The following is a 24466-nucleotide window of genomic DNA, read 5'->3' on the forward strand; positions in this document are numbered from 1 at the left end:
CTATGTGTATTAATCCGGATCACCAGGAGACTATTCGTTTTCTGGTGCTGTATAATCTACATGATGATTTGGTGCTGGGATTGCCATGGCTGCAGTCTCACAACCCAGTCCTTGACTGGAGAGCTATGTCTGTGTTGAGCTGGGGATGTAAGGGGACTCATGGGGATGTACCTGTGGTTTCCATTTCATCATCTATTCCCTCTGAAATTCCTGAGTTCCTGTCTGACTATCGTGACGTCTTTGAAGAATCCAAGCTTGGTTCGTTACCTCCGCACCGAGAGTGCGATTGTGCCATAGATTTAATTCCGGGTAGTAAATACCCAAAGGGTCGTTTATTTAATCTGTCTGTGCCTGAACATACTGCTATGCGAGAATATATAAAGGAGTCCTTGGAAAAGGGACATATTCGTCCATCGTCATCTCCCTTAGGAGCCGGTTTTTTCTTTGTGTCAAAAAAAGACGGCTCTTTGAGACCATGTATTGATTATCGGCTTTTGAATAAAATCACTGTTAAATATCAATACCCATTGCCGTTGCTGACTGATTTGTTTGCTCGCATAAAGGGGGCCAAGTGGTTCTCTAAGATTGATCTCCGTGGGGCGTATAATTTGGTGCGGATCAGGCAGGGGGATGAGTGGAAAACCGCATTTAATACGCCCGAGGGCCACTTTGAGTATTTGGTGATGCCTTTTGGTCTTTCTAATGCCCCTTCAGTCTTCCAGTCCTTTATGCATGATATTTTCCGCGATTTTTTGGATAAATTTATGATAGTGTATCTGGATGATATTCTGATTTTTTCGGATGACTGGGACTCTCATGTCCGGCAAGTTAAGAGGGTTTTTCAGGTTTTGCGGTCTAATTCTCTGTGTGTCAAGGGTTCTAAGTGCGTTTTTGGGGTTCAGAGAATTTCCTTTTTGGGATATATTTTTTCTCCCTCTTCCATTGAGATGGATCCTGTCAAGGTTCAAGCTATTTGTGATTGGACGCAGCCCTCTTCTCTTAAAAGTCTTCAGAAATTTTTGGGCTTTGCCAACTTTTATCGTCGATTTATTTCTGGTTTTTCGGATGTCGTTAAGCCATTGACCGATTTGACTAGACAGGGTGCTGATGTTGCTAATTGGTCCCCTGATGCTGTGGAGGCCTTTCAGGAGCTTAAGCGCTGTTTTTCTTCTGCCCCTGTGTTGCGTCAGCCTGATGTGACTCTTCCTTTTCAGGTTGAGGTCGACGCTTCTGAGATCGGAGCTGGGGCAGTGTTGTCGCAGAAAAGTTCTGACTGCGCCGTGATGAGGCCTTGTGCCTTCTTTTCCCGTAAATTTTCGCCCGCTGAGCGGAATTATGATGTTGGGAATCGGGAGCTTTTGGCCATGAAGTGGGCGTTTGAGGAGTGGCGCCATTGGCTCGAGGGGGCCAGACATCAGGTGGTGGTATTGACTGACCACAAAAATTTGATTTATCTTGAGACCGCCAGGCGCCTGAATCCTAGACAGGCGCGCTGGTCATTATTTTTTTCTCGGTTTAATTTTGTGGTATCGTACCTACCAGGTTCTAAGAATGTTAAGGCGGATGCCCTTTCTAGGAGTTTTGAGCCTGATTCACCTGGCAACTCTGACCCCACAGGTATTCTTAAGGAGGGAGTTATCTTGTCAGCCGTTTCTCCAGACCTGCGGCGGGCCTTGCAGGAGTTTCAGGCGGATAGACCGGATCGTTGTCCGCCTGATAGGCTGTTTGTTCCTGATGATTGGACCAGTAAAGTCATCTCTGAGGTGCATTCTTCTGCGTTGGCAGGTCATCCTGGAATTTTTGGTACCAGGGATTTGGTGGCAAGATCCTTCTGGTGGCCTTCCCTGTCACGAGATGTGCGAGGCTTTGTGCAGTCTTGTGACGTTTGTGCTCGGGCCAAGCCTTGTTGTTCTCGGGCTAGTGGATTATTGTTGCCCTTGCCTATTCCTAAGAGGCCTTGGACACACATCTCGATGGATTTTATTTCAGATCTGCCTGTTTCTCAGAAGATGTCTGTCATCTGGGTGGTGTGTGACCGTTTTTCTAAGATGGTTCATTTGGTTCCCCTGCCCAAATTGCCTTCTTCTTCCGAGTTGGTGCCCCTGTTTTTTCAAAATGTTGTTCGTTTGCATGGTATTCCTGAGAATATCGTTTCTGACAGAGGAACCCAATTTGTGTCTAGATTTTGGCGGGCATTTTGTGCTAGGATGGGCATAGATTTGTCTTTTTCGTCTGCTTTTCACCCTCAGACTAATGGCCAGACCGAGCGGACTAATCAGACCCTGGAGACATATCTGAGGTGTTTTGTGTCTGCTGACCAGGATGATTGGGTTGCTTTTTTGCCATTGGCGGAGTTCGCCCTCAATAATCGGGCCAGCTCTGCCACCTTGGTTTCCCCGTTTTTCTGTAATTCGGGGTTCCATCCTCGATTTTCCTCCGGTCAGATGGAATCCTCGGATTGTCCTGGAGTGGATGCGGTGGTGGAGAGATTGCATCATATCTGGGGGCAGGTGATGGACAATTTAAAGTTGTCCCAGGAGAAGACTCAGCTTTTTGCCAACCGTCACCGTCGTGTTGGTCCTCGGCTTTGTGTTGGAGATTTGGTGTGGTTGTCTTCTCGTTTTGTCCCTATGAGGGTCTCATCTCCTAAGTTTAAGCCTCGGTTCATCGGTCCGTATAAAATATTGGAGATTCTTAACCCTGTTTCCTTCCGTTTGGACCTCCCTGCATCCTTTTCTATTCATAACGTTTTTCATCGGTCGTTATTGCGCAGGTATGAGGCACCGGTTGTGCCTTCCGTTGAGCCTCCTGCTCCGGTGTTGGTTGAGGGTGAGTTGGAGTACGTTGTGGAAAAAATCCTAGACTCCCGTGTTTCCAGACGGAGACTCCAGTATCTGGTCAAGTGGAAGGGATATGGCCAGGAGGATAATTCTTGGGTCACTGCATCTGATGTTCATGCCTCTGATCTGGTTCGTGCCTTTCATAGGGCCCATCCTGATCGCCCTGGTGGTTCTGGTGAGGGTTCGGTGCCCCCTCCTTGAGGGGGGGGTACTGTTGTGAATTTGGATTCTGGGCTCCCCCGGTGGCTACTGGTGGAATTGAACTTGTGACATCATCTTCCCTGTTCACCTGTTCTGATTAGATCTGGGTGTCGCTATATAACCTGGCTTCTCTGTTAGATGCTTGCCGGTCAACAATGTTATCAGAAGCCTCTCTGTGCTTGTTCCTGCTCCCAGACATCTACTAGATAAGTTGGACATTCGTCCATGTTTTGTTTTTGTATTTTGGTTCCAGTTCACAGCTGCAGTTTCGTTACTGTGTCTGGAAAGCTCTTGTTGATCAGGAATTGCCACTCTGGTATTATGAGTTAATGCCAGAGTCCTAAAGTAATTTCTGGATGTGTTTTGTTAGGGTTTTCTACTGACCATGAAAGTATGCTTTCTGTCTTCTGCTATCTAGAAAGCGGACCTCAAATTTGCTAAAACTATTTTCCTGCTGCGTTTGTTATTTCTTCTAAAATCACCGCCAATATATGTGGGGGGCCTCTGTCTCCTTTTTTTGGGCATTTCTCTAGAGGTGAGTCAGGTCTTATATTTCCCTCTGCTAGCATTATTTAGTTCTCCGGCCGGCGCTGGGCATATAGGGATAAAAAGTAGGACATGCTACCTGGCTACTTCTAGATGATGCGGTAGGTTTAGTTCATGGTCAGTATAGTTACATCTTCCAAGAGCTTGTTCCTATAGAGGCTTATGCTAGTTCTCTGGCCATGGAGATCATGACATCACTCTCCACAAGGAGAAACGATACTTCTTGGATCCTGGTCAGACGCCTCTCAATCAGCCAAACCAGATCTCCACATTGCACTGACGAGGGGCAGTACCACGAAAAACAGTGTCTGTAAATTGAGATTCTGGTTTGGCTATTATCCTAAGTCATGTGACAAGGCTCGTTAAAGGGTTGACATTGACTGTTAGGATTGCTGCCTCTATTAGGTGGCACTAAAGTTCTAGTCCTCTTCCTCTCTGAAGAGACAATTTGCATATTTCCCAGAGGAGCATTGCGGCTTTAAGTCTCCTCACCTCGACATGCTTATCATTTCACTCTCCACAAGGAGAAACGATACTTCTTGGATCCCGGTAAGACGCCTCTCAATCAGCCAAACCAGATCTCCACTTTGCACTGATGAGGGGCAGTACCCCGAAACACAGTGTCTGCAAATTGAGATTCTGGTTTGGCTATTATCCTAATTCATGTGACAAGGCTCGTTAAAGGGTCGACATTGACTGTTAGGATTGCTGCCTCCATTAGGTGGCACTAGAGTTCTAGTCCTCTTCCTCTCTGAAGAGACAATTTGCAATAATGACCGCTCAATCTCCAAGCCGTTAAATGGAGTCCCTTCACTTGTGGATGGAATATCGGCCCCTGGAATAGTAAATTCGGGATGTCTCGTAGCACCCAGGGATCGCCTACCGACATTGTCCTGAGCCATGCGAACCAGGTTCTCCTGGGCCAGAAAGGAGCAATCAGAATGACCTTCGCACGATCTTCTCTGATTTTCCTCACCACTGGAGGTAACAGGTTCAATGGTGGGAAGGCGTAAGCCAGAGTAAAATCCCATTTTATTGGGAATGCATCCACTGCCAGCGGATTCTCCCTGGGATTCAAAAAACAAAAGTTTTTTTTAACTTTTTTGTTGTCTCTTGTAGCAAATAGGTCCACCACTGGCCGACCCCATCAGCGGACAATCTGATTGAAGACGTCTCCATTTAGAGACCATTCCCCTTGTCTTAGTATATTGCGGCTGAGAAAGTCTGCTTTTATATTTTCCTTCCCTTTGATGTGGAGAGCAGTCAAAGATTGAAAATTCGTTTCTGCCATCTGGAACAGGCGATCTGTGACCTGCATCAGTCTCGGAACGTGTTCCCCCTTGATGATTTATATAGGCGACTGCCACCTGGTTGTCCGAGAGGATCCTGATGTGGTGGCCCTGCAGATACATGAGGAGTTTTTTTTAACTGCCAACTCAATTGCCAATAATTCCCTCTGATTGGATGAAGACGTTGTGTATGGTTCCCACTGTCCCTGAACCACAATGTCATCCATGTGGGCCCCTGTTGTGAATTCTGCTCTTGGGCTCCCTCCGGTGGTTATAAGTGGTAGCGCTGCTGTCTGTCTTTCACAGCAGTCATCAGGTGTGGCCACTTCGGACTGGGCTATTTAGTCTGGCCTCACCCTTTGGTCAGTGCCAGTTGTCCATTGTTCCTGGAGGATTCACATCCTTTCCTGGTCTCTCCTGCTTGCTGTGCAGTTCATCAAAGATAAGTTCTGGCTTGGCCTTTTGCTGTCCATATGCTGTGGACTTAATAGTTCAGTTCATTTTCATGTTTGTTTTGTCCAGCTTGGTCTGTGCAAGGATTTGTTCAGCCATGCTGGTATCTCTGGAGATGCAGATATACCCTCCATATCTTTAGTTAGATGTAGAGCTTTTGTATTTTTCTGTGGTGGATATTTTCTAGTATTTTAATACTGACCGCATAGTACTCTGTTCTTTCCTTTCTATCTAGCTAGTACGGACTCCTTTGCTAAATCCTGATTTCAGTCTGGGTATGTTTTTTCCCTCTCCTCTCATAGTCAATATTTGTGGGGGGCTGTCTATCCTTTGGGGGTTTTCTCTGAGGCAAGATAGTTTTCCCTTTTCTTATCTCTAGGGGTATTTAGATCTCCGGCTGTGACGAGGTGTCTAGGGAGTGTTAGGTACATCCCACGGCTGCTTCTAGTTGCGGTGTTAAGTTCAGGGTCTGCGGTCAGTACAGGTCCCACCTTCTCCAGAGTGTTCCCCATGCTGCTCCTAGGCCACCATATCATAACAGGCCCCCAAACCTGAGGGGCTGGCATCCGTAGTAATCACCCGGGATATATCTGTTATACAGGGAAACCCTGCCGATAAATTATCCCTATCCAGCCACCACTTTAGGGATTCAAGAGTTATCGGTTTCAAGGTTATTTTTTTCCCCTAAGACACCCCTCAAGATTTTGTCATTAATCAAAACATCTTTCTGTAGGGGTCTAGTATGAAATTGGGCCCATCTGACCGCTGGGATGCATGATGTGAGGGACCCTAGCAGGGACATAGCTTGTCGAAGGGTCATAGAGGGTGTATTGATTGCCTTTAATACCTGATGCTGAATTTGATCTAATTTATTTATTGGGAGAAGACTCTGTTGTGTAGTTGAATCTAATAATAATCCTAAGAACTTTTGAATTTTTAGGGGCTGCAACCAGGATTTCTCATAGTTAATTATCCAACCCAGGTGTTCTAATTTAACTCTAGTTACCTCTAACTGTGACAAACAGTGTTCCATTGAGTTCCCTGTTATGAGGAAATCATCAAGGTAGGGAACAATAAGAATATTAGATTCCCGTAAATGTGCCATAACCTCCGCAATTATTTTTGCAAATACTCTAGGAGCAGAAGTTATACCGGAGGGAAGTGCTCTGTACTGAAAATGGTGAACTACTCCCATTAATACTGCTACCCTTAGGAATTGTTGGAAATCTTCATGAATGGGCACATAATAATAGGCATCTTTTAAATCCACTACTACCATAAAACAATTTTTGAACAGCATCTTTATTGTTGAGTTGATAGATTCCATCTTAAAGGTATGTTTAACCAGGTAACTATTAAGATGTCTAAAATTTATAATGGTCCTATAAGTCTTATCAGGCTTCTGAATAAGAAACAGGGGAGAATAAAATCCCTTTCCTCTATCAGACTTTGGAACCTCTATAAGGACATTTTTAGAACAAAGAGACCACACCTCTTCTTCTAAAGCCGACTGTTCCAGGGGAGAAGAGCGTAAAGGAGTCAATTTAAAATTATCCTGTGGGGTACGGATAAACTCAAGTGTGAGACCCTGAGAAATAGTGTTTTGCACCCAAACACTATTTGTGATCTCTGACTATTCTGAATAGAAATACAATAGTCTACCCCCCCACCGGGATTCCTAGTAATTTGTCTTCCTTCTTTCTCTCCTTTGAGGAACGGCAGAACATATATCCTGTACCTCTTCTATGTCTATCATCCCATCTAGACCGATCTCTAACGGGTGAAAAGGCACGCTTCCTTCCCTGACCAAATCTCTTCTTATTGAAGGGACGACGATAGGACCCAAACAGAGTAGGGAACTTCTTTTTGTCGTCTCCTGCTTTCTCTAGGAGTTCATCCAAGGTGGGACCAAATAAATATTCTCCTTTACATGGAATGGCACAAAGCTTTGACCTCGTTTGTATATCACCCAGCCAGCATTTTAACCACAGGGCTCTTCTAGCCGCATTAGAGAGTCCTGCTGCTCTAGCCGCCATTTTAACAGAGTCAATGGAAGTGTCCGACAAGAAGGCAGCCACCTCCTGAATCACTGGTAAAGCAGTTAGAATAGAGTCTCTAGAAGCTCCCTCTTTCAACCGGGTCTCAAACTGGTCCAGCCAAACCATCATTGATCTGGCTGTACAGGTTGAAGCCACCGCAGGTCTTAAGGAACCGGCCGCCATTTCCCAGGTACCCTTTAGAAAAGTGTCCGCCTTCTTGTCAAGGGGGTCCTTAAGGGTTCCCATATCATCAAAGGGAAGAGAGGCCCGTTTTGCCACTTTGGCTATTGCCGCATCTAATTTAGGGGCTTTTTCCCAATTGATGACTGCTGGTTCATCAAAGGGATACCTGTGTTTTTGTGCTGGTGGTAAGGAGCCTTTTTTCTCAGGTTTCTTCCACTCCCTATGAATAATTTCTTGAATTTTCTCATTTAGCGGAAAAACTCTATGCTTCTTTTGCTCCAATCCACTAAACATAATCTCCTCCTTGGATAGTTGGGGTTTGGGTTCTGTTATGCCCATTGTTCCTCTGACCGCTTTAACCAACTTATCTATCCTTTCAAGTGGTAGACAAAAGTGAGCGGTGTCTTTATCCAAGGAAGAGGGCGATGCAGCTGAACCGCAGGAAACTTCATGCCTATCCTCATCTGCTGAAGAATCGGAGAACAATGGAGCTTTATATTTAGAGCTTCCTACTTGAGATAGGCACTTTATGGATTGCTTAACTTCCGTCCTAACCATCTCTTTCAGGCTTGCGGCCATAGTAAGGGATTCTTCCGCTACCTGAGGGGGCAAGTAAGGCAATCTAGTCTATGTAGATATAATGCTCTCATCCCCTCCCCCTTCCTGAGACCTCACTGTCTGCTGGATACAGGGGGCACATATGTTTTTAGGGCACGGATCAGGCAAGGGAACTCCGCAGATGGCACATTCTCTGTGTTTCGCCTTACTGATGCATTTCTTCCCCTACAGCAAAACATATGAGGGGAATCACGTCACTGGCTGAACTTTCACGAAGATCACTTACCAGCGGCTGCCCAAAGAAAGAGATACCAGAATATGAGGGGCATTTTTCCTGGCTGATGCTCCAGACCCCTGTCTGGAGGAGCTTTTGCGGCCAAATTCACTACTCCTTCTGTCATGTTCCTTTCCTTTGGGCTTCTGAGACACCTCTTCCAGCAGCTGAGGCTGCTGTTCATGCTCACTCTCCATCCTCACGATATGAGGTCAGAAGCAAGGAACCCAGATCTGGAGCTCTTCATATAACCCCTCTGGTCAGCAGATATGCCAAGCGCTCCCCTGATTTGCTGCCTGCCTCCCCCCAGGTGCAGGAGGTCATCTCCGGGGTCTGATTGCAAGAGGCGTGCAATTGCCGGTGGGCGCCGCCATCTTGGATGCACCGCGCATGCGCGGGACCCCGAAAACCCGGAAGTGACTGCCAGCTCCGCCCCCAACGTCACCCCGGCTCCTAGCGCTTCCTGTCAGCGCTCAGAGCAGTGTGGGACGCCCGGCCAACCTGCAGCATACTGGGTGGCGCCACCAATTGCCACCGCCACAGACAGAGCCCCCAGCCGCACCATCCCACCAGAAAGAGACCCAGGGGACATTCTTACCTAGCGCTGGTCTCGGAGACAGGACACCCCCGGCGACCGCTCCCTGCCGAGAATGTCACCGCCGTGCAGCCCTGCCAGGACCACCATGACATCTCCAGGATCTCCACACCAGCCGATGTAGGAGACCCCCCGCTACCTGAGTCGGCCGGCCGGCCTGGGATCCTTTTGCAAATTCTGTAGGATCCAGTCCCTTTAGGAACAGGTAACCAACTGATATGTGGGAGAGGTGTCGCCCTTTTGTATCTGTGGGTTTCCTGTTTCTAAGGTGCGGATCCCCGCTCTCCAGGTGCTGTCATGGAAGTCCGAATAAAGGCCTGGATCTGCTGGATTGGGTGTAGTGCAAGACGTATCGGTCCCTAATATACTATTTCTACTGTGGTGAAATTGATGCCACTTTTGTGATGTCTGCCAATAATTTTTGGAAATTTTAACACTCCTGGTTGGGTATCCTTCATGCATGTTGCCTGTAGTAGTAGACCTCTGAGAATGTCAGGCCTCCACTTCCTTGGACTCAACTGCCCATGTTACTATCCTTAAATTTTTCTGACAATGGTAGTGTGCGAAACGGATATCTGTGCCACCTGAGTGTGGCTCAGCATGAAAGCAGGTAGAGTTGTTGCATCTTGTATCAGGGCTCCCAGCAAAGGGACTGTACACCAATCCCTCACCCACCTAGTCTTACTGTGACGTTCAATTAAAAGCTGTAAATGCTGTCCCAGACCCTGATACCTCATGCCTGGCTGAGTGCTGCAGTGCCATGCTAAAATTTGTTTTGTGGGTGAAGTGAGGCCACTTTCCTGGTGTCTGTCGCTCATTTAATGTGTTTTGGCAGCATTTGGGGCTGTTATAAGTTGCATGCGTTTGTTTTTGCATCCCACTGACATGAATGGCGTTCTTTTATGTTTGGCGAATATTTGATTAATTAGTTGGTGAATATTGCAAATTTGGCAATCGTAACGTAAACCGAACATTGAAATATTTGCTCATCTCTAGTTTTAACCTGAAACACAGCAGTTTTAGAGAAATCAAAGTTTGAACAGATGTTTGTTAACTATGCGTGTTGGATAACTAGTCTGAGGCAGGATCCTGGGGGCTTCTCCCTGCCCTGCTACTCTGGACTGACAGGTCTCTTTCTATATCTGTGTATAAGACCTGTTTGTCAGGGGAAGAGGGGGAATGAGAGGCCACCAGAGACCTCCTTTAGACTTGTCATCTGCGACATATACTGTATCTGCTGACTGTCAAAATGATATTTCCTCTGAAACACTAACATTTCAGATTAAAACATACATGACTGAAATAACCCGCCTGTGTCTGAATCATGCTGACTGCGGTTCAAGCAGTATGAAAGCCTTTTCAAATTCCCCTTAAAGCAATGAAACACAACAAATTAACTACAGTAGCCAAGGTGGCAACCTCTGTAACAAGAAAGAAATGGTTACCAGTCTTATTTAAAGGGAACCTGTTATGTCTGATGATCGCTGCTATGTAGCTGAGCCGATCGAGTTGTGCCAGCTTCTAGCCTCCCATGGAGGCTATTGAAGCATGGCACAAGTAAAAAAAAATGTTTTTAAAAATATGGAAAAAATATAAAAAATATAAAAGTTTAAACCCCCCCCCTTTCACCCCATCCTAAATAAAACAATAAAAAAATAAATCAAACCTACACATATTTGGTATCGCCGCGTTCAGAATGGCCCGATCTATCAATAAAAGAAAAGCATTAACCTGATCGCTAAACAGCGTAGCGTGAAAAAAATTTGAAACACCAGAATTACGTTTTTTTGGTCGCCGCGACATTGCATTAAAATGCAATAACGGGTGATCAAAAGAATGTACCTGCACAAAAGTGATATTATTAAAAACGTCAGCTCGGCATGCAAAAAATAAGCCCTCACACGACCCCAGATCACGAAAAATGGAGACGCTTCGGGTATCGGAAAATGGCACTTTTTTTCTTTTTTTTTTAAGCAAAGTTTTGAAATTTTTTTCACCACTTGGATAAAAAATAACCTTGTCATGTTAGGTGTCTATGAACTCGTAATGACCTAGAGAATCACAATGGCTGGTCAGTTTTAGCATTTAGTGAACCTAGCAAAAAAGCCAAACAAAAAACAAGTGTGGGATTGCACTTTTTTGCAATTTCACCGCACTTGGAATTTTTTCCCCGTTTTCTAGTAAAAGACATGGTAAAACCAATGGTGTCGTTCAAAAGTACAACTCGTCCCGCAAAAAATAAGCCCTCACATGGCCATATTGACGAAAAAATAAAAAAAAGTTATGGCTCTGAGAAGGAGGGAAGCGAAAAACGAAAACGCGAAAACGAAAAAGGGCCGCGACTTGAAGGGGTTAAGAACACAGATGTGTATCTACTTGTATAGTAAGGAAAAAGAAATATGTAAAAGTAAACAGATTTCATAACCAACAAGTGACAGTAATACAAGATTTACCTTCTGTTAGAACATAATCACTTCTTCGCTGATTTATATTTAAACCAGCTTTGGCTAACTGTGAAACAATTGATACCCTGTTATGCAAAGCAGCATGGTGTATAACGGAATATCCAACATCATCAAGGATATTCAATCCCGAAATCGATGTTCTGCGGCAGTATGTAAAGAGGATTGCAGCCAGGCCTCGCTCTGCCGCAACTTTTAATCCACATTGCAAATTCTAAAACAAAAGAAATCATTTGGATTAATACAATAACTTTGAATATGAAAGCACAATTTCTGCATCTGACATGTAAATATATACTTTTTATTTTGTATACTGTAGAATTTAGCTTATTGTGCTCTTCTCTTCTTTAAACACTTTTCAGACACCTAAGGTACATAAACATCCTAACGGCAGCTGTTGACTTATTTTATGCTAAAACTGTTACAACGTTTGCCTGTTTTTACACCACTTTGGACCAAAATGGTAAAGGAGGAGTATGTGGAGACACCTATTTGTCTAACGCATAATGAGCTGTTGTGCACCTATGCCAAAAAACTTGATTATAAGATTCGTGGTGAGGAGCATGCCACTCTTAAGATGCAGCCCACTTATTAAGATGTGTACACCTCTTAATGAATCTAACTCCAAGACGCCTCTTCATCAAGACCTGCATGAGCAATCATGGTTGATGCCTTTGGTTTTATTTGAATTTTGCACACCTGTGCAGCAAGGTAACAGTCATAACCAGTTGTAAGGATTCGCTCAGGTAGGCGTTTGGCAGTGTTCACAGAGGTATGCAGTTTCTTTGTCCAAGAAGGCAGATTTATTAACCCCTTCACTCCCGAGCCTGTTTTCACCTTCCTGCCTAGGCCAATTTTTTCAATTCTGACCAGTGTCACATTATGAGGTAATAACTCTGCAGAAGTGGGGCAATGCTGCGGGCCCTGGGCCAGAGGAGGGGGTATGCAGGTGGTATTCATCAGGCAGAAGTGTGGCGATGCTGCGAGCCTGGTGTCGGTGGTAAGCAGAGCGAAGTGCATCACTGATTTCCCGGCGTCCATTCTCCTGAAGCTGTGGGTCGCCTCCAGCGGCCATTTTCCTGAGGCTGTGGGCTTATGGGAAATGGCCGCCAGAGGCCGGGCATGCACAGATTGGCTGGTGTGAGATCCCAATATGTGCAAGCGCCGCTTCAGGCGGCTCAAGGTTTTGGGAGAATGGTCACCGAGAAACCAATGATACACTCTGCTCTGCTCACAGCTGACACCAGGCTGCAGCATCGCCTCACTTCTGCCTGCACCCGCTTCCCGAGGAAGGGAACCTGCTCCACGCAACACACTCCATGCATCACACCACTGGGATACCCCCTACTCTCACTCCGGGCCCCCAGCATTGCTTTACTTCTGTCGCCGAAGAATTCCTGAGAAAAGGACCATGCCTCCTGTGACCCCACTCCAGCGCCACCAGCCCCCAGGTAAACATACATACAAATTTGGACCATAAGACGGACCCCTATCTTATAATTTTTTACTATTTTTCACCCCAAAATTTGGGGTGGGTATTATGGCTTGGTGCATCTTATAGTCCGAAAAATACGCTATTTTTTATGCTTGGTTGTTGTCATACACTAAAAGATGATTTTTATTGCAAAAACAAGTTTATTGCATCGCCATATTTTGAGAGTTATAATTTTTTCCATATTTTGGCTGCCAGAGTCATGTGAGGGCTTGTTTGTGAGAAGAGTTGACGTTTTTTATTGGTACCATTTTCAGGCTCACAACATTTTTTGATCGCTTTCTATACCGCTTTTTGGGAACAAAAAACAGCCATTCAGGAATTGTATTTTTGGGGTTCTTTTTGATGCCGTTCCTAGTGTGTTAAAAGTGATAAGGCAACTTTATTCTTTGGGTACAGCGATACCACATTTATAAATTTATGTTTTGGCGCTTTCACACAATAAAAAATATTTTATAGAAAAAATATATATATTTTTGCATCACTTTATTCTGAGAGCTATAATTTTTTTATTTTTCCACTGATGGAGCTGTATGGTGGCTTGTGTTTTGTGTGACAAGATTACATTTTCAGAGATACCATTTTTATTTACATTTGACTTTTTGATCGCTTTCTATTCCACTATTTGTTCTGTGGTATGATGAAAATCATAGTTCTTTGTCTCATGCTTAGGTATTTTTTTTTTTAACGGTGTTCACTGATGTGGTTGAAAAGTGTGACAGTTTTATAGGTCGGTTCGTTCCAAACGTGGCGATATCAAATATGTGTACCTTTTTTGTTTATTTTTGTTTTTAATAACTTTTTGACATTGCACCAGGATGGAACATCAACTTAACACTGATAGATCGATGATCTAATACTCTGCGATGCTTCAGTGTCTCTCACAAGGGAAGGAGGTATGTTACCTCCTGCTATGAGCATGAGCTAACAGGCCACCATCCCAGGGTGTCCCCGAGCCATTTTTCAGCCATGCATTGCTCAGGTGTGATTTTGGCCCATTCTTCCAAACAAACAATCTTTAAATCCTGAAGAACCCATGGGCTCCTTCTATTAACTCTGGACTTTAGTTTCCTCATAAATTTTCTATTGGATTCAGGTGATTGGCTGAGCCATTCTAGCAGCTTTATATTCTTTCTCTGAAGCCAACTGGGAGTTTCCTTGGCTGCGTGTTTATACCCCTGTGCTGGCTGTGCTGTATATATCCCTGTGCGGGCTGTGCTCTATATACCCCTGTGCGGGCTGTGCTCTATATACCCCTGTGCGGGCTGTGCTCTATATATCCCTGTGCGGGCTGTGCTCTATATACCCCTGTGCGGGCTGTGCTCTATATACCCCTGTGCGGGCTGTGCTCTATATATCCCTGTGCGGGCTGTGCTCTATATACCCCTGTGCGGGCTGTGCTCTATATACCCCTGTGCGGGCTGTGCTCTATATATCCCTGTGCGGGCTGTGCTGTATATATCCCTGTGCGGGCTGTGCTGTATATATCCCTGTGCGGGCTGTGCTGGATATACCACTGTGCGGGCTGTGCTCTATATATCCCTGTGCGGGCTGTGCTGGATATACCACTGTGCGGGCTGTGCTGGATATACCACTGTGCGGGCTGTGCTGGATATACCACTGTGCGGGCTGTGCTGAATATACCACTGTGCGGGCTGTGCTCTATATACCACTGTGCGGGCTGTGCTGGATATACCACTGTGCGGGCTGTGCTGGATATACCACTGTGCGGGCTGTGCTGGATATACCACTGTGCGGGCTGTGCTGGATATACCACTGTGCGGGCTGTGCTGGATATACCACTGTGTGGGCTGTGCTGATATACTACTGTGCGGGCTGTGCTCTATATACCACTGTGCGGGCTGTGCTGGATATACCACTGTGCGGGCTGTGCTGGATATACCACTGTGCGGGCTGTGCTGGATATACCACTGTGCGGGCTGTGCTGGATATACCACTGTGCGGGCTGTGCTCTATATATCCCTGTGCGGGCTGTGCTGGATAGACCACTGTGCGGGCTCTGCTGTATAGACCACTGTGCGGGCTGTGCTGGATATACCACTGTGCGGGCTGTGCTGGATATACCACTGTGCGGGCTGTGCTGGATATACCACTGTGCGGGCTGTGCTCTATATACCACTGTGCGAGCTGTGCTGTATATACCACTGTGCGGGCTGTGCTGGATATACCACTGTGCGGGCTGTGCTGGATATACCACTGTGCGGGCTGTGCTGGATATACCACTGTGCGGGCTGTGCTCTATATATCCCTGTGCGGGCTGTGCTGGATAGACCACTGTGCGGGCTGTGCTGTATAGACCACTGTGCGGGCTGTGCTGGATATACCACTGTGCGGGCTGTGCTGGATATTCCACTGTGCGGGCTGTGCTCTATATACCACTGTGCGGGCTGTGCTCTATATACCACTGTGCGGGCTGTGCTGGATATACCACTGTGCGGGCTGTGCTGGATATACCACTGTGCGGGCTGTGCTGGATATACCACTGTGCGGGCTGTGCTGGATATACCACTGTGCGGGCTGTGCTGGATATACCACTGTGCGGGCTGTGCTGGATATACCACTGTGCGGGCTGTGCTCTATATATCCCTGTGCGGGCTGTGCTGTATAGACCACTGTGCGGGCTGTGCTGTATAGACCACTGTGCGGGCTGTGCTGGATATACCACTGTGCGGGCTGTGCTGGATATACCACTGTGCGGGCTGTGCTCTATATACCACTGTGCGGGCTGTGCTCTATATACCACTGTGCGGGCTGTGCTGGATATACCACTGTGCGGGCTGTGCTGGATATACCACTGTGCGGGCTGTGCTGGATATACCACTGTGCGGGCTGTGCTGGATATACCACTGTGCGGGCTGTGCTGGATATACCACTGTGCGGGCTGTGCTGGATATACCACTGTGCGGGCTGTGCTGGATATACCACTGTGCGGGCTGTGCTGGATATACCACTGTGCGGGCTGTGCTGGCACCCAACACCATGTTGCAGTGCAGGAGATTCCTGCAACAGTCCGAGGCGTATCTAGGGGAAGGTGGGGGGGGGGGGGCATTTGGAAGTTCGCACCGGGGCCCATAACTTTGTCGTTACGCCACTGACCACTTCATATGGCCCTTGCCACTTGGCCAGAAATTTACTTTTCACAGTGGGGATCAACACTAATACCCAGTCTCCAGGCCTGGACTGTGCCAATCTTGCTGACCAATTGTAGACCCTTGGGCCTCTTGTGCTTTAAGGAGGCTCTGCCTCACAATCAGCGTCACCTTCACGAACCTGTCCTGCATCTGTGCAACATGCTCGATGACACTCCGATGTGGGGTAACCTCTGCTTCCCAGGTCTAACTCGTAGTGTCCAGAATCCCAGAGGGTGTCGTCCATACAGCTCGAACAGTGAGAACCCCATAGAGGCTTGTGGAACTTACCTAATAGAAAATAACAGGTATGGGAGTAGGCAATCCCAGTCTCAGCCATCTTTCTCCATGACCTTCTTAAGCATGGACTTGAGGGTCTTGTTGAATCTCCACAGGCCATCTGTCTGCGGATAGTATACTGACATTCTGAGTTGGGTAATCAGGAGAGCCTTACACAACTTCATCATCACTTTGGACATAAAAGGAGTTCCTTGGTCTGTCAGGATTAGTGATGAGCGAATTTGTTCGGAAAACGATCGCCAAACATATATTCAGCACGAATATGGCACATTGTGATTTGTGATCGGAATGACGAGCAAAATTTTATAAAATCAAACCAAAAAAAAAAAAGGTAAAAAGTGCAGGAAAATATTTGTGTTACCACAAAAGTATTTTACGCACTTTTGCAACGATAATGGTGGTGTATTACGAGTGTTTGGCACATGTTTGATGAAGGGAGGGGGTTTGCAGAGCTCAGAGATGCAGCATTCTTGTAAAGAGTAATTTTTTTCCCTAACTTTATGTGTGCGCATTGCGGCTTGCAAATCAGGGTGCATGAAACATCCACAATGTCCTGAGAATGGCTTATGTCATTGGCTGCTGAAATCACATGTCCCTCTTCATATAAAGAGCGGCCATCTTGTTTTAGTGCCATTTTAACACTATAACAGTGCAGAGAGGCTGCTCCTAAATGTTGGCAGTGTTAGAAGCTATATTTTAGCTAGTTAGCTAAGCGGTTGTTTCTTAGTCAGAAATTTTAGTTAGGTAGTGTCCTGTGTGGCTGTGCAATCGACTTTCCACCAATTTCTTTTTTCTTGCCATTACTGAAGTCCACAGACAAAGACAGCAGTGCACGTCATACAAGTGTGTTGGGCACTACTTTTATTGTGCTCAATACACAAGTATAGCATTTGAAATCTTAATTTTTCACTAGCTGAATGTGAAACAGCATGCCATATACCACTTTGTCATTTAGTGCTGTGGTGGCATAGTTCTATGATTTAAGCTGTTGCGCATGAAGAAATATTTTTGGGAGCAGTCGCTATCATGATTCCCCATGCTATAACTCACCTTATTATTTAGTGGCGGTGAAATTCCACAGCGTGCACAGGTCATGCACATTAAAATATATATATATATATATATATATATATATATATATATATATATATATATATATATATATATATATATATATATATACACACACACACATTGCTTTCTGTTGCTAAATGTGACACAGCTTGCCATATTCCACGCTGTCATTTTGTGGTGGTGATATGAAACTGTCTGCAGACCTTACACACATTAAATATATAATCTTTCTGTTGTGTCACATTTTGCAACTCGCCTTATCCCAAGTTGTCATTTTGTTGGGTTGAAATTAAGCTGTCTGCAGACCTCAATCACATAACAAAAAAATAAAACTTATGTTGCTAAACGTGATACAGGCCGCCATATCCCACATTCAAATTTTGTGGCGGTTAACTTGCGTGTGCAGAGCGGTTGCACATAGTAAAAAACAACATTTTTGGGGTCTTACAAACGTAATACAGCAGGCTAAAGCCGAATTTGAAATTGTTTGGAGCATATCTTCTAGTTTATACAGGCGTGACCCACACTAAAAAAAATATGTATATATATATATATATATATATATATATATATATATATATATATATATATATAAATACATACATACACAGTACAGACCAAAAGTTTGGACATACCTTCTCATTTAAAGGTTTTTCTGTATTTTCATGACTATGAAAATTGTAAATTAATACTGAAGGCATCAAAACTATGAATTAACACATGTGGAATTATATACTTAACAAAAAAGTGTGAAACAACTGAAAATATGTTTTATATTCTAGGTTCTTCAAAGTAGCCACCTTTTGCTTTGATGACTGCTTTGCACACTCTTGGCATTCTCCTGATGAGCTTCAAGAGGTAGTCACCGGAAATGGTTTTCACTTCACAGGTGTGCCCTGTCAGATTTAATAAGTGGGATTTCTTGCCTTATAAATGGGGTTGGGATCATCAGTTGTGTTGTGCAGAAGTCTGGTGGATAAACAGCTGATAGTCCTACTGAATAGACTGTTAGAATTTGTATTATGGCAAGAAAAAAGCAGCTAAGTAAAGAAAAATGAGTGGCCATCATTACTTTAAGAGATGAAGATCAGTCAGTCCGAAAAATTGGGAAAACTTTGAAAGTGTCCCCAAGTGCAGTTGCAAAAACCATCAAGTGCTACAAAGAAAAAGGCTCACATGAGGACCGCCCCAGGAAAGGAAGACCAAGAGTCACCTCTGCTTCTGAGGATAAGTTTATTTGAGTCACCAGCCTCAGAAATTGCAGGTTAACAGCAGCTCAGATTAGAGACCAGGTCAATGCCACACAGAGCTCTAGCAGCAGACACATCTCTACAACAACTGTTAAAAGGAGACTTTGTGCAGCAGGCCTTCATGGTAAAATAGCTGCTAGGAACCCACTGCTAAAGACAGGCAACAAGCAGAAGAGACTTGTTTGGGCTAAAGAACACAAGAAATAGACATTAGACCAGGGGAAATCTGTGCTTTGGTCTGATAAGTCCAAATTTGAGATCTTTGGTTCTAACCACCGTGTCTTTGTGCGACGCAGAAAAAGTGAACAAATGGACTCTACATGCCTGATTCCCACCGTGAAGCATGGAGGAGGAGGTGTGATGGTGTGGGGGTGCTTTGCTGGTGACACTGTTGGGGATTTATTCAAAATTGAAGGCATACTGAACCAGCATGGCTACCACAGCATCTTGCAGCGGCATGCTATTCCATCCAGTTTGCGCTTAGTTAGACCATCATTTATTTTTCAACAGGACAATGACCTCAAACACACCTCCAGGCTGTGTAAGGGCTATTTGACCAAGAAGGAGAGTGATGGGGTGCGACACCAGATGACCTGGCCTCCACAGTCACCAGAACTGAACCCAATCGAGATGTTTTGGGGTGAGCTGAACCGCAGAGCGAAGGCAAAAGGGCCAAAAAGTGCTAAGCATCTCTGGGAACTCCTTCAAGATTGTTGGAAGACCATTTCCGGTGACTACCTCTTGAAGCTCATCAAGAGAATGCCAAGAGTGTGCAAAGCAGTCGCCGCAGAACAGTGCAGGGTACAATAGTAAAGCCTGGAGAGGCAGCAGTAACCCTTTGCACAGTATCCGATTCAGTGAGACGCTGGGACTGACGTCTCCGCTGAGCAGGCTCCACTGTGGCCGATGCAGAATGGGAGACCGCAGCAGACATGGTTCGAGATTCCCCCTGTGCAGCGGCGGGAACTTGACTCCTAACATTACCCCCCTCCTAGGGCCCCCCCTCCTTGAGCCTCGCTACGCTCAAAAGCTGCAATGAGCAGCGGAGCCCGAATGTGCTCCACAGGTTCCCAGGTTCTATCTTCTGGACCGTGACCCTTCCAGTCCACCAGATAAAATTTCTTGCCACGTACCACCTTGCACCCCACGATAGCATTCACCTCAAACTCATTCGTGGATGAACCCGATGTCCCGGCAGATGACTCAGAAAACCGGGACATATGAACGGGCTTTAAGAGGGAAACGTGAAAAGTGTCGGTGATACCAAGGCGCGGAGGAATAGCTAAACGGTAGACCACAGGGTTCACCTGTTCCAGAACCTTGAACGGGCCAATGTAGCGAGGCGCAAACTTAGTGGACTCAACTCGCAGCCTGATGTTACGGGCGGAGAGCCACACTAAGTCGCCAGTGTGTATCAGCAGAAACCCTCATTCTCTCCTTGGAGGCCCGGATGGCATCCTGTGTGCAGTCCCAAAGGTCACGTGCCTCCACCGCCCAGTCTGCCACCCTAGAATCGGTGGAAGACACGGGTATGGGCACAGGGACACGAGGATGCTGGCCGTAATTAAGGAGAAAAGGAGTCTGCCCAGTGGAATCGGCTACGGCGTTGTTCAAGGCAAATTCTGCCCAAGGTAGCAAAGATGCCCAGTTATCCTGCCTAGCAGAGACAAAATGCCGCAAGTATGTCACCAGAGTCTGGTTGGTCCTCTCTACCAACCCATTTGTCTCGGGATGGTATGCAGAGGAGAGATTCAACTCTATGCTGAGTAAACGGCAGAGCTCTCTCCAAAACCGAGACGTGAACTGGGGACCCCGGTCGCTGCCATTTTTATCAGGCATTCCATGTAAATGGAAAATATGTTTTATGAACAATGTCGCCAAGGCCGTGCAGAAGGTAACCGTGGAAGCGGCACCAAGTGCACCATTTTAGAGAAATGATCGGTGACCCAGATAACGGTGCAACTACGAGACTTGGGTAAGCCCACCACGAAGTCCATCCCGACCATTTCCCAGGGCCTATCTGCCACCGGTAGGGGGTAAAGCAACTCAGCAGGCCGTTGCCAAGGAGACCGATTCTGGGTGCAGGAAACGCATGCCCGAATATAGTCCCCGACATCACGGGCCATATGCAGCCACCAGTACGTTCTCGCCAAAAGCTCAGATGTTCTTTTGGTCCCAAAATGCCCACCCACTCTGGACGAGTGAGCCTAAGCGAGAACCTCCGGTCGCAAATTCGCTGGCACGAAAGTCTTGCCCGGGGGCACAGACTCTAGCGAAACCGGAGCTACAGTTCTCAGGCTCTCAGAAGGGACAATAAGCCGAGGCTCCTCCTCCTCAGATGACACTACGGAGCGGGAGAGAGCATCGGCGCGAATGTTCTTCTCCCCGGAGAGAAAATGAAGAGTAAAATGAAACCGGGAGAAGAACAGGGACCATCTAGCCTGGCGAGATTTCAGCCGCTGGGCCGTCTATAGATATACCAAGTTCTTGTGGTCAGTGAAAACCTGGAAGGGAAAGCGAGCTCCCTCCAAGATGTGTCTCCACTCTGAGAAAGCTAACTTCATGGCTAGCAACTCCCTGTCCCCAATGGAATAATTCCTCTCCGCCGGTGTGAAGGTCTTGGAGAAGAAGAAGCAAGGATGCTTCCGACCTTGAGCATCCTTTTGGAAAAGGACTGCTCCAGCACCAACGGATGAGGCATCAACCTCCATGATAAATGGCTTATCTACATCGGGGCGATGTAGAATGGGAGCGCTAGCGAAGTGTGACTTAACCGAGAGGAAGGCCTTGGAGACCTCCTCCGACCACAATTTGGGATTTGTGTTATGACCCCAATGGCGAGGGTCTCAGAGATATCAGCAAGTCTGCGAAGTACAAAAATCCAGCTCATAGGGCAGTGGTAACTGGGTTGACCATATATCTACTCCTAACGCCAACACTAGAAGTAGCCGGGGAACATGCCTACGTTGGTCGCTAGATGTCTCGCGCCAGCCGGAGGACTAACTACCCCTAGAAGATGAAAACAAAGACCTCTCTTGCCTCCAGAGAATAGACCCCAAAAGTAGGATACAAGCCCCCCACAAATAATAACGGTGAGGTAAGAGGAAATGACAAACACAGAGATGAACTAGGTTTAGCAAAGAGAGGCCCACTTACTAATAGCAGAATGTAGTAAGATAACTTATATGGTCAACAAAAACCCTAACAAAAATCCACACTGGAGATTCAAGAACCCACGAACCGTCTAACGGCCCGGGGGGAGAACTCCAGCCTCCCTAGAGCTTCCAGCAAGGATAGGATACAGATTATGTACAAGCTGGACAAAAATGCAAACAAAAACAAATAGCAAAAAGCAAGAAAGCAGACTTAGCTTAATCAAGCAGGAACCAGGATCAGTAGACAAGAGCACTACAGATTAGCTCTGATATCAACGTTGCCAGGCATTGAACTGAAGGTCCAGGGAGCTTATATAGCAACACCCCTGACCTAACGACCCAGGTGAGCATACAAGGGATGATAGACATACCCAGAGTAAAATCACTAGTAGCCACTAGAGGGAGCCAAAAGGTAAATTCACAACAGTACCCCCCCCCTTAGTGAGGGGTCACCGAACCCTCACCAAGACCACCAGGGCGATCAGGATGAGCGGCGTGAAAGGCACGAACTAAATCGGCCGCATGCACATCAGAGGCGACCACCCAGGAATTATCCTCCTGACCATAGCCCTTCCACTTGACCAGGTACTGAAGCCTCCGCCTGGAGAGACGAGAATCTAAGATCTTCTCCACCACGTACTCCAACTCGCCCTCAACCAACACCGGAGCAGGAGGCTCAGCAGAAGGAACCACAGGCACAACGTACCGCCGCAACAAGGACCTATGAAATACGTTGTGAATGGCAAACGACACCGGAAGATCCAGGCGAAAGGATACAGGATTAAGGATCTCCAATATCTTGTAAGGACCAATGAATCGAGGCTTAAATTTGGGAGAGGAGACCTTCATAGGAACAAATCGAGAAGACAGCCATACCAAATCCCCAACACGAAGTCGGGGACCCACACCGCGGCGGCGGTTGGCAAAACGCTGAGCCTTCTCCTGTGACAACTTCAAGTTGTCCACCACATGATTCCAGATCCGCTGCAACCTATCCACCACAGAATCCACTCCAGGAAAGTCAGAAGGCTCCACATGTCCCGAGGAAAAACGAGGATGGAAACCGGAGTTGCAGAAAAATGGCGAAACCAAGGTGGCAGAACTAGCCCGATTATTAAGGGCAAATTCAGCCAACGGCAAGAAGGTCACCCAATCATCCTGATCAGAAGAGACAAAACACCTCAAATACGCCTCCAGAGTCTGATTAGTTCGTTCCGTTTGTCCATTAGTCTGTGGATGAAAAGCGGACGAAAACGACAAATCAATGCCCATCCTACCACAAAAGGATCGCCAGAACCTGGAAACAAACTGGGATCCTCTGTCCGACACAATATTCTCAGGAATGCCGTGCAAACGAACCACGTTCTGGAAGAACACAGGAACCAGATCAGAAGAGGAAGGCAGCTTAGGCAAAGGAACCAGATGGACCATCTTGGAGAAACGATCACATATCACCCAGATGACAGACATGCCCTTAGACACCGGAAGATCCGAAATGAAATCCATAGAGATGTGTGTCCAAGGTCTCTTCGGGACAGGCAAGGGCAAGAGCAACCCGCTGGCACGAGAACAGCAAGGCTTAGCTCGAGCACAAGTACCACAGGACTGCACAAATGACCGCACATCCCTTGACAAGGAAGGCCACCAAAAGGACCTGGCCACCAGATCTCTGGTGCCAAAAATTCCCGGGTGCCCTGCCAACACTGAGGAATGAACCTCGGAAATGACTCTGCTGGTCCATTTAGCAGGCACAAACAATCTGTCAGGTGGACAAGAGTCAGGCCTACCAGCCTGAAATCTCTGCAACACACGTCGCAGATCTGGAGAAATAGCTGACAAGATAACTCCTTCCTTAAGAATACCCTCAGGTTCAGCGACTCCAGGAGCATCAGGCACAAAGCTCCTAGACAGAGCATCGGCCTTCACATTCTTAGAACCTGGTAAATACGAGACCACAAAGTCAAAACGGGAGAAAAACAATGACCAGCGGGCCTGTCTAGGATTCAGGCGTTTAGCAGACTCGAGATACATCAAATTTTTGTGATCAGTCAAGACCACCACACGATGCTTAGCACCCTCGAGCCAATGACGCCACTCCTCAAATGCCCACTTCATGGCCAACAACTCCCGATTGCCCACATCATAATTTTGCTCTGCCGGCGAAAACTTCCTAGAGAAAAAGGCACAAGGTCTCATAGTAGAGCAACCAGGGCCTCTCTGCGACAAAACGGCCCCTGCCCCAATCTCCGAAGCATCCACCTCAACCTGAAAGGGAAGTGAGACGTCAGGCTGGCACAAAACAGGCGCTGAAGTAAACCGGCGTTTCAACTCCTGGAAAGCCTCCACGGCAGCAGGAGCCCAGTTAGCTACATCAGAGCCTTTCCTGGTCATATCCGTCAGCGGTTTAACAACGCTAGAGAAATTTGCGATAAAACGACGGTAGAAGTTAGCAAAACCCAAGAACTTCTGAAGACTCTTAACTGACGAGGGTTGAGTCCAATCATGAATAGCTCGGACCTTGACTGGATCCATCTCCACAGCAGAAGGGGAAAAAATGAACCCCAAAAAGGGAACCTTCTGTACACCAAAGAGACACTTTGAGCCTT

At 46.6% G+C, this 24466-nt stretch overlaps 1 protein-coding gene across 1 annotated transcript in view; it reads right to left on the minus strand.

Annotated features, from left to right (window-relative positions):
- ANKAR (ankyrin and armadillo repeat containing) overlaps positions 1-24466 on the minus strand; it is an 898322-nt gene that overhangs the window by 601425 nt on the left and 272431 nt on the right. The window contains exon 7 of the mRNA XM_077275585.1: positions 11432-11654. Coding sequence (XP_077131700.1) covers positions 11432-11654 — 223 coding nt within the window. The remainder of the gene's footprint in view (positions 1-11431; positions 11655-24466) is intronic.

Source organism: Ranitomeya variabilis, chromosome 7 (genome assembly GCF_051348905.1).
Source record: "Ranitomeya variabilis isolate aRanVar5 chromosome 7, aRanVar5.hap1, whole genome shotgun sequence".
Taxonomy (NCBI): domain Eukaryota; kingdom Metazoa; phylum Chordata; class Amphibia; order Anura; family Dendrobatidae; genus Ranitomeya; species Ranitomeya variabilis.